Here is a 17,912-nt window from a genome sequence, read left to right on the forward strand (position 1 = left end):
TCATCCTCTCCTCTCTCTCATCCTCTCCTCTCTTTCATCCTCTCTCTCATCCTCTCCTCTCTCTCATCCTCTCTCTCATCCTCTCCTCTCTCATCCTATCCTCTCTCTCATCCTCTGTCTCATCCTCTCCTCTCTCTCATCCTCTCTCTCATCCTCTCCTCTCTCTCATCCTCTCTCTCGTCCTATCCTCTCTCTCATCCTCTCCTCTCTCTCATCCTCTCCTCTCTCTCATCCTCTCCTCTCTCTCATCCTCTCTCTCATCCTCTCCTCTCTCTCATCCTCTCCTCTCGTTCATCCTCTCTCTCATCCTCTCCTCTCTCTCATCCTCTCTCTCATCCTCTCCTCTCTCTCATCCTCTCCTCTCCTGTCTTCCTCTCTCCTGCTCTCATCTCAAGTTTTCCTCTCCCTCATAGATAGGGAGCTTGGACCACTAACTGTGTGCCTCGCTCTCTGCCACGGGGGCTTTTCAATATTTAATCAAGAGTGCGTTCACTTGAGATCTGTTTGTAAGCATGTATATAAGAGAGTGAGGACTTACGTCTATGCGTGATGTGTGACGTGTTTGGGTGTGTGGGTGAGCCTTTACTAACTACGATGAATGTCATCTTTTTATGTAAGCTTCATAAAATATTATTTTTCTCGGCTCAATGGACGCATACCGTTTTATTCCATTTCTCCTTTATTTCATTCTCTTTTGTTTTTCTTATTCACTCGTACGTATTTTTCTGCCAAACCGCCCACAATAATCTCCTTATGCATTATTATTCAAGACGCCCAGGGTGTACTGTATGCACACTGCTATGCTAATGTGTCATTTATGTATATGTGTGTTTGTGAGTCTCTGTGTATGCGCGTGTGTGTGTATGCGTGTGTGTGTGTGTGCGTACATGTGCATGTGTGTTTTATCTTCCTACAAACTCGACTTTTATTACCTTCATATACTTTATCATATTTTTTTTAATCTTTTCTTCCATTCTGTTATTTTTGACAAGATTATATTTTCAGTTCTTTGCAATCCCCGGTTTCACTGACTAACCCCACGAAAGGGATCCTAACGACAGAGTGCCACCCAGTGTTGGGAGAGGATGACTGTCATCGGAGACCTTCCATATGCAAATGCAATTCCTGATGTAAACATAACATGGAATCTCACGCAGAGCCATTTTAGAGGAAGTTATTAACAAAGCTCCACTCTTAATCAGGAAGTGCGTTGTTGTCTATATTCTACTCTCTATGTGTGTTACACTTTAGGAATAACATCAATTAGACTCATACTGTATGTATCTTTCCTCAATAACCTTGCATATGCCTGGGTTGGCGCCTGTGTGAGGTTGACTGTGGATTGACAATCCTATTTGATTTACATAATGGTGTATGTATGAAGTTCCCCTATCAGCATTAAGGACACTGGAGATCACATGAAAGAGAGAGACATATTGAGAGAAAGAGAGAGAGAGAGAGAGAGAGAGAGAGAGAGAGAGAGAGAGAGAGAGAGAGAGAGAGAGAGAGAGAGAGAGAGAGAGAGAGACATATTGAGAGAAAGAGAGAGAGAGAGAGAGAGAGAGAGAGAGAGAGAGAGAGAGAGAGAGAGAGAGAGAGAGAGAGAGAGAGAGAGAGAGAGAGAGAGAGAGAGGGAGAGAGAGAGAGAGAGAGGGAGAGAGAGAGAGAGAGAGAGCAGGAGGTTTAAAGCCTTCATCTTTAGCAGTAACGCCTGTAGGCTAAGGCCATTTGAGATGGTACCTGGTCTTCGTATTGGGCGGGCTCCAATACGAACCCTTTGTATTTACGTTGATGACAGCCAGGTCCTGGGATAATCAAGCTTATGACGAGGGTGCAGTAGATGTGTATCTGGAGCCTGCATCTAGCAGCAGACGTGGCAAACGGACAAACCGAACCGCGCGAGGAACAACATGGTCTTCATCATGGAGATGATGAAGAACATGGTGGTGCGAGGATCACCATGGTCTTCATCATCTCCCCCAGTTGATTGGTTTCGGAGATTGGCAACTGAAAGCAGCATGAGGTTGAATATTCCCATGTTCATCTTGTGGGTTTTAATATTCTGTCCCTGTGTGGATGACAAATTATCAATGTGGGACTGTGCCAGCTTTTGTGTGTGTGTGTGTGTGTGTGTGTGTGTGTGTGTGTGTGTGTGTGTGTTTAAGGGTGTGAGAGAGAGAGTGAGAGTCAGTGTGCAAATGTGTTCTCCGATGTGCCTGAATGTTCGTTCTGTCTCATTACCATCGGCAGCATCTATGTCATCCTAATCTGTAATCCACGTCGCTCAGAGCAGCCAATTATCCCGGATTACAAACCCTATCAGAGACGCCCGGCGGCAGACATCTCTGTTCACGTGGTACCCACGATGAACTCCTTATTCCACAGCCGGGGGCCTTCCAGGAGTGCTACATCCATCAGCTCCATTTCCTTTTTTTAACACACACTACGGTTTTTGTTGCTTTTAAATGGAAACATTTTAATGTGAGGTAGTGGCAAGGCATTGGCCAATTAGTTTTGCCCGCAGGAAAACTTGGAGAGACCAATTTAAAGGTGAGTTTTAGAGAGTTTCTTTCTGGACTTTTTTATAGGGTGTTTTTTAAGCGAGGTAGGAGGGTCGGCCATCTTGGCAGGAAATGAGTTCTCTCAGAAGTGGGGGGATGGGTAAGGATAGGAGCGTTGGAGCGTTCAGACAGGAGCCATTCACACCATACCTTCAAACAGCACAATAGTGCTTGACTTGGTGCCATTGTGTGCTGTACCGACTGTTCCAGATTGATGGTAACTGGGCAAACTTGAATGACTCTCAGCCTCACAGACAGTGAGTGAAACAATGGTGTGTGCCTTGCATGTTCAGGAAGTTAAATTCCTTTTAAAACACATTTTTATATTATTATTACAATTAAACAAAGTAAAACAAATAGATTCACACCATATGTTGACAAGGCACTGTCGTGCTATTTGGTTTTCAATTTATTTTCAACGATACTAACTATTCCAGATTGATGTGAGAGCAATCTCGAATAGTCGGTAGTGACAATGAACAGCAGAGCAAGATTTAATAGTTGGTGGCTGACACTAAATAGCATCAACAAAGAAGAATTATATTACAGTGTTAACGGAAGGGTTGAGACTCTTAGAGTAAAGCGATTGCGAGTATGTTGCATTGAATCCCATTCATTTAAAAAAGGCTCATGTTATAATGAATAAACCCAGTGAAAGCTTAACAGTTTGTAATGTCATGGGTGTTGGCATGACATGAGCTTGCTGTACAAATGAGGCTTCCAATGGCCCATGCCCCAGCATGTTGTAACACTGGGTTATTGGCATAGCAGCTGCACTGCCAATAACCCATTATAGTTAAAGTAGGCTTTACGCAAAGGTGATGCATGGGCCAGTGGTCTGATGATCAGAGACACAGAGGACAATAGCCGGTGTCCTGTGTCATGATCAGCAAGCCCACACCCATGGAGGTATGCCCGCCAGTCTCTGTCTCGCTGTTCTCTGTCTCTCTCTCTCTCTCCCTCCCTCTCTCTGCTTTATGTTTTGAGCGGCGTCTTGGCAAGTTAAATTAACTTTAACCAACCCCCCCCCCCCAATACACACACACACACACACACACACACACACACACACACACACACACACACACACACACACACACACACACACACACACACACACACACACACACACACACAATAATGCCTTTGTTTACCTATGGAAATATGAGCCAGGTGAGGCGGTGACGTAACCCCAACAATAGGCGGTCGCCTACCCCACCCGACCAAAAAAGTGCTAATGTTTATATTTACTGCCTTTGCGCTTTTTGTTTTAGGCTGCAGGTAAGAGTGATTACCTTGAATATTTTTGAGACAAGGTTGTCGATTGATGGGTCGTGAGTTTAGGATCATGAGGTGCAGGACATTCGTATGCGTCAAACGACCCCTCAAACCATTTATTTTCAGTGAACTTGAGACAAATGAAAGGTGGAAGTGATGCAATGCTTTTATGCACCTGTGAGGGCCACTTTTCCACACACCCTCATACATAATCACTAAACTGATAGTACCTTGGAGGAGGAGGAGGAGGTGGGGGAGGAGGAGAGCGAGCGAGCCATTGGGTGGAGCAGCCTCGCGTGCTGCGGAATACTGTGTGCGTTGTGTGTTATGCGCGGGCGGTATGTCACAGCTGCATGTCGGCGAATGGAAGCGGAAGCGGGAGGTATGTTGAACCAGGGCGGTTGTTTCGAGTGATATTCAGATGCCGGAGTAGCGGCGCGTGAAGACTGAGTGCGAGCGCGAGGCATGGACGAGTCGGAACCCGCAGAGGACAGCCTGCTCTCGAGCCTTCGGTGGAACCGGAGCGCCCGGGACCAGGCTCAGCTCAAACACAAAATTCGGGATTTGCCGGGGCTCCTGAAGCACGGCTTGCACCTGCGAAAGAAAAGCGTGAGTAGCATAGTATAAATTACGAACGCTCCCCCCCGCTGTTTCCCCTGTCTTCCCTGTTTTTGGTGTTCAATAAACAACATAGCGACGGTTGCCCGACCTTGCTTTTTGGTCCCCGATTATTTCCCACCATCGTCACCGTTCAGGTGTTGTCGTGTTCTACACCCATTAATGTCGCAACGTGTGTGTGTGTGCGTGTGTGCGTGTGTGTGTGTGTGTGTGATGACATTATTAGGCTATCAAATGGCTCCTGCCAGTTGCTATGCACGTTTTTTTTTATAGACACCTTGATACACCGTAGTCAAGGAAACGCAGAGAGACTAACAGACAGATGGACACACAAAAACACTCAGATATAGGCCTATGTTTTAATAACCCCCATCATCATCATCATCATCATCATCATCATCATCATCATCATCATCATCATCATCCCCAGCGGTCGTCAGGTTTGTCTTACTATGCAGTACATCCCCGGTGCTCCGCGGAGGGGAGCGGGTTCACCTGATGTGCCAAACAGTTGCTTACATCATCATGTCCACTCATCTGTAATACACTCCAGAAGTGTGTGTGTGTGCCCTTCCCCTGTGGTAGAGGATAGGTCCACTCAACGGTAGTACACGTGGGTCAGAGGTGAGGCGAAAGTGATTGGTTGGGATGAAATATGCCCTTTGGGCCGCATCACCTGTTACTCCCCAGGTTAGGATGGTGGCTGCCTCCCCAGCCGCTAAATTTGTAATCAAATAATAGCTGTTTATTTAATTTCTACTCGTTATATGACACTGGGTTAAAACGCATAAAGGTACACACTTCCGTGTGAAACGCAACATAACGTTTTGGTTTAACTTTAACATCAACGCTGTAAGAGTCTAGATTATTCATTTGGCACATTGTGTTCTTAAATGAACTGTTGGTGCTTCCGATGCTACAGTATGTGCCATTAGTTATCCATTTGTGTGGTCTATTGGTTTAAGTGTTGTATTTACATTTGTGGGTGCTAGCTCACAAACGTGGGCTAGCACCTAGTACAACCTAGGTGCTCCTCTTTTTTTCCTGGGGTACGAAAAAGTTATATTGTTCCCTTTTAGAAGAACAAACAAGAACTGATAAAGAATCAAATCAAGGAGGAAGAAAGCACGCTGGACATACCCTCCTCTACTGCTCAATGTCTGGTGACCACATTTCAACCAGTCCACATCCTGATGGATTTCGGCTCCCCCTGACATTAAGCATGACGGGGATTCTTTCCATAGAGACCGTGGGGGGTTAATAGTACACAGCTGACTGGCATGTTGTGTCACGTGGGCTACCCATCGAACCTCTGAGTTTGGTCCCACGTTATTTAATCGACTTGGGTGTACGCCATCTTACGTCAGCGCCGTCTCTTGATTGCATTTCACATCGTGCTTAAGGCGATTTGACAATCAATCCAATCGGTTATTACACAATCATCAAACAGATCTCCACACCTGTGTACAAACCTCAGTGAATTCACGTGGTTAACCAAATTAATCTCTCCGTGTAGATGGAGAAGCAGCACGGATTTCCTTTTTGAGGCAGGTCTGGACTGACTTGTGAACCAAATTTGAAATGCAAATCTGAAGACCAGCTCGGTCAGTGGACAGTAGACAGACAAGGCTGAAGTGTGCAAATGCCGTCGGTATGCCGGGGGTCTCAGTGCTATGGGGGTCTACGCCGTGGACCTCTGCACTGTGAGGGTCTACGCCGTGGACCTCAAAGCTTTGGGGGTCTACAACGTGAACCCCTGCTCTGTGGGGGTCTAGGCCTTGGGTCTCTGCAATGTGGGTCTCTTCACAGCTGTGGGTCTCTATGCTGTGGGCCGGTGCTTGCTTTCATGGTAATGCGAGTCCACAAGAAGTCCCTAATTCAGTGCCATCAGGGGGTCTTTCCAATAGGAAAATAAGGTTTGATCCGAGCTCCACCAGTGACTTCTAGGGTAGAGACGGACGATGCAGGGTGCTACTTTGGCCTTACGAGTTAAGAAACCCAGCATTCTCTGATTCCTGTACACACAAGGAGGGGGGAACTTTGAAAGAATCTGTCAGCCTCCTCTGCCATCTGCAGTCATAACCTCCACAGTCTTGCACTTTGATGTCGGCTGATAAGAAGATGGAGTCTGATGTCTTCTGGGCCATCTGGCGCCCGGGTGCCCCAGCTGCAGCGAGCCTCGCCTCGGAGAAGCCTCTCGTCTCAGGCTAGTGCTCTGGTCTCATTTGCATCCTTGGTCTCCGGTCCTCATTAGGGCCTGACCTGGCCCACGTTAGGTCATGAAGTAAGCCAAACAAAGGGGGGTTATCGGGTCAGCGACTTGTGTGAAGCCGGTTTGACTCGTCCAGACCGATTGAGGTCAAGGCCGGGGTGTTTTTTAAAAAATATATATATTACGGGTCTGTTTATTCAGTCTCCGACGCAACGAAATGAAACGAGCAAAACAGAACGTTGATTTTCAGTCGTTTAATTTTGTCCCGTCAGCGACGATAAAAACAGGTGAAATATGAGTATGGCTGGCCTTTCCCTCCACCGGTCAGAGTCAACCTGGCTGTACACAAGTCGTTGAGACATTTCTTTCTGCTTACTTTGTGTCTAGTAACCCACTGAAAGACGTACCTTTGTGGGTCTGAGGGTCGCCCCCGTTGACTGACACTTGGCCCACATAAGTAAAGAGGGCCAGAAAGGATCCTGGCAGATACATATTTTCCTCCAAGAGCATATCTGAAACAGACGATAAACCAAAACATTAGTGTTTCCAGTTCTTTAAACAGCTGTTGTTTGGAAGCATTCACATATGAATTACAAATAAACATGCTTTATCCATTTGTCTTTCTGTTGATCTATTTAATCTTCTAATAATTTAAGCGCTATACACAGGGGGGCGGGTCTCTGCACATCTAGGTTCTGCCTCACTGACTATTCTGTAAGGAAATATGATAAATTAATCGGCCGCCATGCTGCGTGCATTTAAAATAGGGCAGCATTAAGACAATGTTGCACAATGTTGTTTAGGTTGTTTTTGTATGACCAATAATGTTTAACATGTGCCTGGTGACGTGTGTGGGTTGTGTATATTCAAACAGGTTCCTCTTCATTATTGTCTGTTAAGGCGCTTGTGTTTTTAGGATGACTTCCTTGTATGACCTCTATAGGAGTTGACGGTGGGTTTGAGACGTGGGTTTTCCGACGCGTGCATGTGGTCGTGTTTAAGCAGCTTGTCAACCATGCCGTGCCTATGCTCGGCACACTAATTTGAGGGTAATCCATTTCTTGCTCTCAACCTTGCTCTCTCCCTCGCTCTAGGAATCTATCTTTCAACCACTCTGTCCTCGCTTCCTCTGTGTGTGTGTGTGTGTGTGTGTGTGTGTGTGTGTGTGTGTGTGTGTGTGTGTGTGTGTGTGTGTGTGTGTGTGTGTGTGTGTGTGTGTGTGTGTGTGTGTGTGTGTGTGTGTGTGTGTGTGTGCGCATCTCGAGCACTTGAAGTCATCACAGTGATAAGATGTCAGTGTGTTCCCTCATCATCTCTCTTCTGTCATTCATTTAATCCGTTCGTCGGATGGAGTTGTCACTGTTGCAATGTGTGTGTGTGTGTGTGTGTGTGAGGGCGGGCGGCCGCTGCTAGCTCTCTAACAAAGACTTGTGTCTCATTTGATTGGTCTCTGTGTGCCAGACACCGAGAGGAAAGAAAATAACTCTGGAGATACCGCCGAGACACGGGCGAGACGCTCTGCAACTTTTTATGAAAGCTTTGAGACACACACACACACACACACACACACACACACACACACACACACACACACACACACACACACACACACACACACACACACACACACACACACACACACACACACACACACACACACACACACACACACACACACACAGAGAGAGATATTCAGGTGCGGTGTAGTGGATTCCTCTTGTGTGTGCGTAGACAATTTGACTGTGATAATGCGGATCACAAGGTCTCTACCTCTCTCTGATCCCCCCCTATACCGTCTCCTATGATTCATTCGTTTTTAATTGAGCCAACGGCACCCATTATTCCCTCCCACTCTTTCTATTGCACTTCTCTTTTTACCATCTCTCTATCTCTTACTCTCGCTCTCTCAACGTGTGTGTGTGTGTGTGTGTGTGTCTCTCGCAATCTCCATCTGCCATGTGCGTAGTCACATATTCATAGACTATTGCGAATCATTAGTCGCGCTCTCCGCTCTCTCTTCCCGCCCTCACTCTTCCTCCCTGCTCTCGCTCGTTCTCGTTCGTTCTCTCTCTCGCTCTCTCTTCCCTCTCCCACTCCCACTCCGTCTCCCACTTCACCTCTCTCTCTTTCTCGCTAGCTCTCGGCTTCTAGGGCCATTTTACATTTCTCTCTCTCTGCTTTCATCGTTCACACTTTCTCGGTTGCTTTTAACTCGCAGCATGTCGTCGGTATGTCTCCGTCTCGCTCTCCGGAGTCTCCTCTATCGCGTTTCTCGTTTTGACGTCTTGCGCTGCGGAAGCTTGTCATCACCTGAACGCAATCAGAGATCGGGCCTTGATCCGATCTGATCTCTGCAACAATCACCTAGTTTCTGAGCTTGGTGCCACTGTGAATAAAACCCCTCACAAAGTCGGGGATCCTGACCTAGACAATTATACATTATAGAATATTATTATACAAGATGAACCTTAAAATATGATGAACCCCCCCCCCCCTCATACAAACCCCCGGGTCGACCTCAACGCCGACCGGTCCAGGGAGGTGGGTGGCCTCGTGGTGCGATCTCAGTGCTGTGTGTCTGCCGCCCGGTACTGGGCCTTCGTGGTAACGGGTAACCTGGTGAAAGATTAACAGAAGAATGGCTCACTGGGGGACAGTGGAGCAGGTTAGCCCCGGGACAGAGCCCACTGCCACTTGAGTTTTGGCGTTCTGCGTTTGAAGTGTCCTTACATTTTTTTATGGCGGTTGTTACCTTGAATCCCAAACCGATTTATTGACCGAGCCTGCATTCACACATGAAAGGGATTTGAGTGAGGTTGGCGGCCTGCGTCTCGATGCTCCGGCGTCTATCCAATGCGTTGGATGGTCATCGTTTGCTCACGGCCGGTGTATCACAGGTGAAATATATTGAATGTATTGTTTATTGGATCAATATCTCTGATAAGGGTGCTCTCATGTGTATTTAATTATTTATTTGACCTTCACTAGATCACATGAAAGCCAACTGTGAAAAGGAATGTGAGGGAATTGGTGTAACGATTAATTTCAACCATGACTTGTGTTACTGGAATGGAAAATCTGGTCTTTCTAATTTGCTCATTTTGTGTGTGTGTGTGTGTGTGTGTGTGTGTGTGTGTGTGTGTGTGTGTGTGTGTGTGTGTGTGTGTGTGTGTGTGTGTGTGTGTGTGTGTGTGTGTGTGTGTGTGTGTGTGTGTGTGTTTCCCCCTCAACAGCAGTCCCCTGATACGATACCTGGACCAAGCCCTGGACCTACTGTCCATAAGGTAGGTCTCTCTACTACACATGCTCAGAAGCACAGGCCATGATGTCATCATATGCAGTATTGGGTGTAAAGTGACCGCATGTTTATTTAGCCAAAACACTGGTGTATTTTCACCTTGTGTTTGTTGAACCAACAGTACACTATTGACACGCACACACACGCGTGCGAAACGTGACTCATTTGCATGTTTTAGGTTTCCATGTGCAGCCATATCTTGTTGTTTTTTGAAACAAGCTGGTTATATTTGACGGGCTGTTTCTTGACGGGTCTGGTGCGTGCAGGACAGGGCCGTATTGTGAGCAGGGCCATAGAGGGCTTATTCATTCACCCTCTGCCAAGGACTTAAGACACTCCTTCCAGGTCAAGTTTCCCGCAAACCAGCAGCGACAAAGTAACACAAAGATTGTGCACCTTTCATCGGCTGGTTGTTCTGTGTCGGACGGGTGGGAGCGGGCGTCTATCACCGTCACCCAAGAACCCACAGAGTTGATTTAAGATGTTCACAGTCATCTACGTGATAAGGATTGTTTTTTGTAATTCGATTGTGTGCTTACAATATGTTTACAATATGTGTGTGTGCGCGTGTCTGGGGGCGTGCGGGTGTGTGTGTGTGTTTGCGTGTGCGTGCATGTGGGTGTGTGTGCGTGTGTGTGTGAACAGTCATGCTCCCAAAGCTTCCCCTGCGCTGGACGTTCTGTGAGGAATGCCTTCCTCTCGCATGGACCCTACCCAGCCAAGGACAAGATCCACCTGGCCCGCATCATACGGTGGGTGTGTGGGTGTGTGTGGGTGCCTCAAGAGACCATGGATATGTCCAGTGAAGCATGTACACTGACTCACATGGTATATGTTATAGTCCAAACGGGCCCGTCTGGTGGCGTGTGTATGCACGGTTTTGTGTAGACTAACAGTGCCCATAGTACTGCTTTGGTACTGCTATCCGCATCACACACACAAACGCACGCACGCACGCAGACCGAAACACGCGGTAGGAATGTGTCCTCTGGGATGCAGTCTTTCAGGAGGTAAATACTTGTGGAAACGAATGAATAACCAATGTGTATTGATTTACCGTAATATAAAATACACGCTTTTCTGCTGGTGTGTGTGCAGGGTTAATTTGGTCTGAAACTCCACCTACATATATATTTGTATGTATGTCTGCATGTTGGGTATATATTTCTGTGTGTGTGTCTCCCCTAACAGGCGCAGTTATGTGGGCGTGGAGCTGGTGCAGTGGCTGTGTGAGCAGTGTGGGTATGTGCGCTGTCGGCCCACCGCCGCGCGCGTCTGGCAGGTTCTGCTGGAGCTGGGGGTCCTGCTGTCTGGTAAGGACACACAAACACACATGGACAAAAGGGCGGGCGCACACAAGCACACAGACTCACGCATGTGCACACAAATGCACAAACGTGCTTGCATGCGCACACACACACACACACACACACACACACACACACACACACACACACACACACACACACACACACACACACACACACACACACACACACACACACACACACACACACACACACACACACACACACACGGCCGTAATGTCGGGTCCAGTACAAAAGCAGTCACGACCCACCAGAAGAACACTCTAATGTTTCCAAAGTGCATTTAAATGAATGATTGTTGGCCGTAAGCTGAGATGGTTAAATGTTTTCTCGTCTTGGTAGAAGAGACTTGGCTCCTGGTGTGAGGACACTACCGTAGTCCACTAGTACTGTTACTGGTCGACTAGTGTCTTCACACTCGGATTCTGCCAAACACTGTTAGAGCGGCGATACTAAAACCCTACTACAGTTCAACCTCCGGCCTACTAACAATGTACCCGCAGGTTCAATTGTTAGTTGTGCCTAGCTTCTCTAATCGACTATTGACATATTATATGATGATGACTGAAATATTATCTTCAAATATTGACCCTTAGAGCTCGATGCCTGGTCACTTGAAGATGATAAACGGGAGGGGAGGTATACGATGCAGGTCAAACCTCAGTGAAAGGGTTAGGCCCTCTGCCAGGTCCCAAATCAATGCAAACACAATGAAGGAGTGGGACCCAAAATGTCCTCATAATGGAACTGGGAGACAACATGACCTAACACAATGTTATTGTTCATACTCATCGTGTGTGTGTGTGTGTGTGTGTGTGTGTGTGTGTGTGTGTGTGTGTGTGTGTGTGTGTGTGTGTGTGTGTGTGTGTGTGTGTGTGTGTGTGTGTGTGTGTGTGTGTGTGTGTGTGTGTGTGTGTGTGTCCCCTCCCCTCCCAGTGGACCAGCGGGTGATCTTTGCCGACTCCAACTCCTACTACCAATTCAGCTTCGAGGAGTGCGAGTCAGCATCTTGCGAGTTTCGCTCTAACGAGGGGGAGTGGTCAGAGGCTGTGAGGCTCCTCCTCACACTTGCGCCATATGTCCAATTCCGCTCTGGGGGCGGAGCTAACAGCCCGTAAGTCGACCACCTCCATCCTCTTCATCATGTCCGTCAGATCGAGGCTGCTTGACCTTGAGGGGGTGATGTTGGAATGGGACTCACTGGTAATGCACCAGGCTGTTCATGCTGGAGACCAGTGGTGAATTGGTAATGTGTGGGTTGAATACGGAAGGGCGTTTGTGACTCAGTGTGGAGCTGGAATGTGAATGAATACGACATGATAAAACACACCGACACACGCACTCATGCACAAACCTGCACACACACACACACACATGCACTGAATCTCCTAATCCCAGCAACAAACTTAATCTCTGCTCTGTATTTTAAACCTTCGGTCTCCTTGGATGGATGAGCGGTACACTAGTGTTTATCTGCGAGTCTAAAGACACACACACACACACACACACACACACACACACACACACACACACACACACACACACACACACACACACACACACACACACACACAGTCATTGTAGAGTGTCAGCCAGAGTGTCTTCCTTTTCTGCTCCCGTGTGTGGGATTCCTGCTGAGAATGCTACTGAACTCAATCTGTCACTCAGACAGAGTGTGTGTGTGTGTGTGTGCACATTTACAGTAGAGAGAGATGAAGATAAGAGAGTGGGAAAAGAAGGAGGGAGAGCACAGGAAGAGTGGATAAGGGTAAACAAGAGTAATGACAGAGGAGGAACGAACCAGGGGCAGACACACATCTTTGTGCAGTGTCTTCAAAGTGTGCGCGTGTGTGTGTGTGTGAGTGTGTGTGTGTGTGTACACTGTACAGCACGGGATGGGGAGCAGTGGGAGAGAGCGAGCCTTTATTCACTTATCTCAAGATCACTTTATTGCTTTTACACCAAAACAATATGCAAAGGTGTGTGTGTGTGTGTGTGTGTGTGTGTGTGTGTGTGTGTGTGTGTGTGTGTGTGTGTGTGTGTGTGTGTGTGTGTGTGTGTGTGTGTGTGTGTGTGTGTGTGTGTGTGTGTGTGAGTAGAAAAGCACTGCACCAACGGGGGGATTCTCCCCAGCTGTTATGGAAATATCTATGGTCAAGGGATACATCTTCTATTTTTGTATTACATGATTGTGACATTAAAGTAAATTAAATTATCTATTTTAAATCCAAACAAATGTACGTAGTCGTGCGAGTAACCCTTACAGGTTTTGATATTCTAATGAAGTTTTCTCCGGCTCAACCAAAATGTGTGTGCGAGGCTGTGCACTGTATGTGTGCACAACCACGATGTGATTCATGTTTTCTTTATTCAAATCTTCGGCTGGCTGTCTCCATTCCTGCGTGATCCTACTCATGACTAATGAACGCCACCAGCCAACACTAATAGTTTAGCTCTGAGAGCCATTAAGTTCACATTTTCTATTGTCTTTCTCCTGTTTAATGCTGTATCATTAATATTGGTGTGTGTGGGCTTGTGAGTGCGTGCCTCCATGTGTGTTTGTGTGTGCGTGCCTGTGTTGCATGTTTTGCATGTGTGTGTGTGTGCTTGTGTGTGTGGGTTTGCACGTGCGTGTGTGTGTGTGGTGGTGATAGGGTTAGCTAAGGTGTCGATCCAAATCCTGCAAACTCTATCTTATCACAGCCCTCTTCCTGCTGCTGCCGACCATGCTGCTCTTATCAGATCCCACACACCCAGGCTCCTCACCTTAAACCTGCCTTAAGCGCCAGCTGAGATGTTCAAATCCAAATGATATGCAAATGTGCCAGCAGGTATGCATCAGTGTGTATGCGGTCTGCCCTCTGGTTGTGCTTCAAAGAGAGAGAGGGAAGGAACCAGGGAGGGAGAGTGACATATTCCTTTTGTGCTACCTGCACTATTGTTATCATTATTACGACGCAGCGATCCCAAGCTCACACCTTACACACACACACACACGCACACGCACACACGCACACACACAGAGAGACTCTGACGTGCACTTACATGCACGCCCCTGCAGACCTCAGTGGACGGAAGTCGTCTGGGAGCGGGTCTACGACCACATGAGAGAGAGCCTGGTGGGGGAGGGGGGGGGGGGGGGGGGGGGGGGTACAACTGCTGAACACGTACAGCTCTGCCAAGCCTGGCGTATGTGTGGCACAGTACTGTGTAGTATAGCACAGTATTGCATTGTGTAGTACTATACTGTATCATATAGCACAGAACTGTTTTAGTATAGGACAGTACTGTGTAGTATAGCACAGTACTGCATTGTGTAGTACTATACTGTATCATATAGCACAAAACTGTTTTTGTTTAGGACAGTACTGTGTAGTATATTACAGTACTGCATTGTGTAGTACTATACTGTATCATATACAGAACTGTCTAAGTATAGGACAGTAATGTGTAGTATAGGACAGTAATGGATAGGATAGTATAAAACAGTATATATTATTGGGCAGTAATGTGCAGTATAATGTATAGTATAGGACAGTAATGTATAGGATAGGACAGTACTATATAGTATAAAACAGTACTATATATTATAGGGCAGTAATGTACAGTATAATGTATAGCATAGGACAGTACTATATAGTATAGGACTGTAATGTATAGGATAGGACAGTACTGTATAGCATAGGACAGTAATGTATAGGATAGGAAAGGACTATATGACAGTAACGTATAGTATAGGAAGGTACTGTATATTTTAGGACAGTGCCATGTGTTCCGTGCTATGTAGCATCTTGAGTGCACAGCAGCACAGGTAACGACCGCCAGGGATTGAGTAGACATGCAAGAGGCTGCATTCATACAGATGCTGCTCTCATGTTGATTCTAATTCGATGCTAATTTGCTATGCTGACGGATAGGAAGTTGCGCTAAGTTGGATCTAACTGGTCAACCTTACGCTCACCGGGTCTCTGCTCTAGGTCCTGAATCCACTGAAACTAACCTAATACCATCTGGCCTGGTTAGGTTATCTAGCCAGAGTCATGAATTTCAATCTGTGTTAGAGTTTATGGGGACAGTTTATCCCTGAGCCCAGTTCTACTGGTAGTTCCCCATTGAGTCAGCCAGGGGGCGCCATGGAGCAGACGCCAACAGTCCCAACAGGGCGGCTTTGCGCATGGCAACAACATTTGACTAACATGTGTGTGTGTGTGTTTGTGTTTGTGTGTGTGGCAGGTCGGAGGAGGACTCTGAGGGCAACAGGGACATCTGTGGTGAGATGCTCCAGATGAGGGCCTTGGAGAGGCTGACCTCCACGGTGAGTCTGCCTCTGAGGCCCCTCTGGTGGACCTCGACCACTGCGGGGAACACACTGTTGGTTCTCTTGAAACATGTCTAAAATCAGTTCATGATGAGATTTGGATTTATTTAACAACCTTTGGAAAAATTATATATTATTTATAATATACACCATCCCTGCCCCATACTGCTTTCTTTCATATTATTTTTGTTGGCTAATCTTGTTAAGATTTGTTTGTTATACCTTAAAGGTTGTATCAGCGAGGTATGGGGACGTCACTTCTCACTTCTGTTGGTATTTGAAGCGAGATCCTAAACAAACAGAGCCAGCTCGCCCCTACCTTCCGTGTTTCGTGCATCCAGTAAAAACGATCATGAACGCAGCGCAAAACCCCACAACACCCACCCCTTGTCGGTGATTGGTTGGAATACTAATATTTTGGATTTGAGTAGTTGGTAGTTCCATTTGTTTTTGTGTATGATCTCGGAGAATAGGCTGCTTACAGAGACAGGTTTTTTTGACAGCCTGCTTATGGGGCGGGCAGCTAGCGGATCGTGAGGAAAGATCAGATGAATGTTATCTTTTATGTTTTGGCCTAGAATCGCTGATACAACCTTTAAGTATATGTTTTACGTGTAATGGGTCATTTTATCTTTTGAATTGTACAAATATAGTTATTTTCGTTCATGTGTATCATAGTTTATTTCGGTGCATCTGGCCTGTTAACATCGGCCGATTGACAACAGATGCAATACAGCCATTTTGGCAAATTCTGGCACATTGACATTTTTCATGTTTATTAATGTGCACTGTCCATGTCTAAATAAACCTTCAATAAATAAATACATTAAAAAAAATACATTTTTAAAAACAGCTGCATCATGTGTATCAATGATGTATTTACTTCACAAAAATACATTCTGAAAATAATAATAATAAATTTGATTTATATAGCGCCTCTCAAACTCAAGGACCTTTACAATGTGGGCAGGGACATAGAAAACTTAAGAACTTAATCAAAAATAACACAAGGCGACGAGCCGACAAACAAGAGGGGGGGGGTCACGGCAAGTTTGAAGAGGAAAGTTTTGAGTTTTGAGGAAAGTTTGGAAGGTGGCCATGGATGAGGCATAAAGACAGGTGTTAAGACATGCATGCAAAGAATCTTCTGTTATATTGATATTCATGATATTTATGTCATGAGAAACGGTCGATTCTCTAAATGCAAAAAATATATTATTGTTAAAGGCTATATGGTATTTTCATCCATAGTTATGGTTAATATATAGTTAAAAAAATTATATATTTTAAATATTAATAAAATAATACATTTCATATTTTTGATATCTACCTAATAGATGTAGTTAACTGTAAATACTTGTGATGATTCATCAACAGGTACAAAATGAGCTAGCAGCCGCCTTAGCCCGCAAGACTCGCAAAGCCTGTAAGTATTTTTGTGTTTGGACGTTTCTGTGTGTGTTTGGTGTTTCTGTGTGTGTTCGGACATCTGTGTGTGTGTGTGTTTGGACGTTCGGTGTGTGTTTGGACTTTTTATTTGTGTGTGTGTGTGTGTGTGTGTGTGTTTAAAGTTTCTGTGTGTATTTTAAGAATGTCCAGTATCCTTGTTGTTGTTTTCTCTCGGGACTTTCAGATACGGTTAAGTGAGTTCTTTGATAAGACCGGGAAAAGCTGTCTGACTTCCTGTTGATCTGTGATTGGTTCACAGTGTCAGAGCAGGACTCTGAGACAAGAGAGGCAGCACAGCCCCCGCAACCTCGCACGCCCACTGAGGAGAGCAGCCCGGTAAACACACACACACACATACACACAGAAACGTACACAGAAACGCATGCACGCACACAAACACACACACAGAAAGAAAGGAAGAAAGAAACGTGTACACACACATACACACCCCTAATAAATAAGAGATGACAATTGTTTGGTACATATTACATCTCTACCAAAGGTCACCCTGTGTGGTTTGGTTTGCTTATGTGGGTGTTTAAGAGAGGACTCGGGTAAGAGTATCCAAAAGTGTGTTTGTCCTCTGGCTATCGGGTCAAAACACCGGAAACCTTTTTGTGTCACTGAATCATTCATGTGAGCCCCACCCCACCGTCACCATCACCAGCCTCAACCCCATAACGAGTCCTCTCTACTGCAATGACATTCAACCACTAAGCCGCCCACACTGGGTCAGACTCATCCCCTTTCCTCCTGTCATCTTTCAAATGTATCTTTGAGTTATATCGTCCAGATCCAGATGGATGACAATTTTTTCTAAGTCGGCGGCCGAAGCGTCGCGTCGCGTAGC

At 46.1% G+C, this 17,912-nt stretch overlaps 1 protein-coding gene across 1 annotated transcript in view; it reads left to right on the top strand.

Moving 5' to 3' along the window:
• Positions 1–4,143: 4,143 nt before the first annotated feature.
• Positions 4,144–17,912, top strand: part of rapgef5a (Rap guanine nucleotide exchange factor (GEF) 5a) — a 45,056-nt gene continuing 31,287 nt past the window's right edge. The window contains exons 1-8 of the mRNA XM_056582860.1: positions 4,144–4,448; positions 9,903–9,953; positions 10,613–10,719; positions 11,159–11,280; positions 12,232–12,409; positions 15,529–15,610; positions 16,991–17,039; positions 17,322–17,398. Coding sequence (XP_056438835.1) covers positions 4,305–4,448; positions 9,903–9,953; positions 10,613–10,719; positions 11,159–11,280; positions 12,232–12,409; positions 15,529–15,610; positions 16,991–17,039; positions 17,322–17,398 — 810 coding nt within the window. The 5' untranslated portion in view covers positions 4,144–4,304. The remainder of the gene's footprint in view (positions 4,449–9,902; positions 9,954–10,612; positions 10,720–11,158; positions 11,281–12,231; positions 12,410–15,528; positions 15,611–16,990; positions 17,040–17,321; positions 17,399–17,912) is intronic.

This window comes from Gadus chalcogrammus, chromosome 22 (genome assembly GCF_026213295.1).
Source record: "Gadus chalcogrammus isolate NIFS_2021 chromosome 22, NIFS_Gcha_1.0, whole genome shotgun sequence".
NCBI lineage: Eukaryota > Metazoa > Chordata > Actinopteri > Gadiformes > Gadidae > Gadus > Gadus chalcogrammus.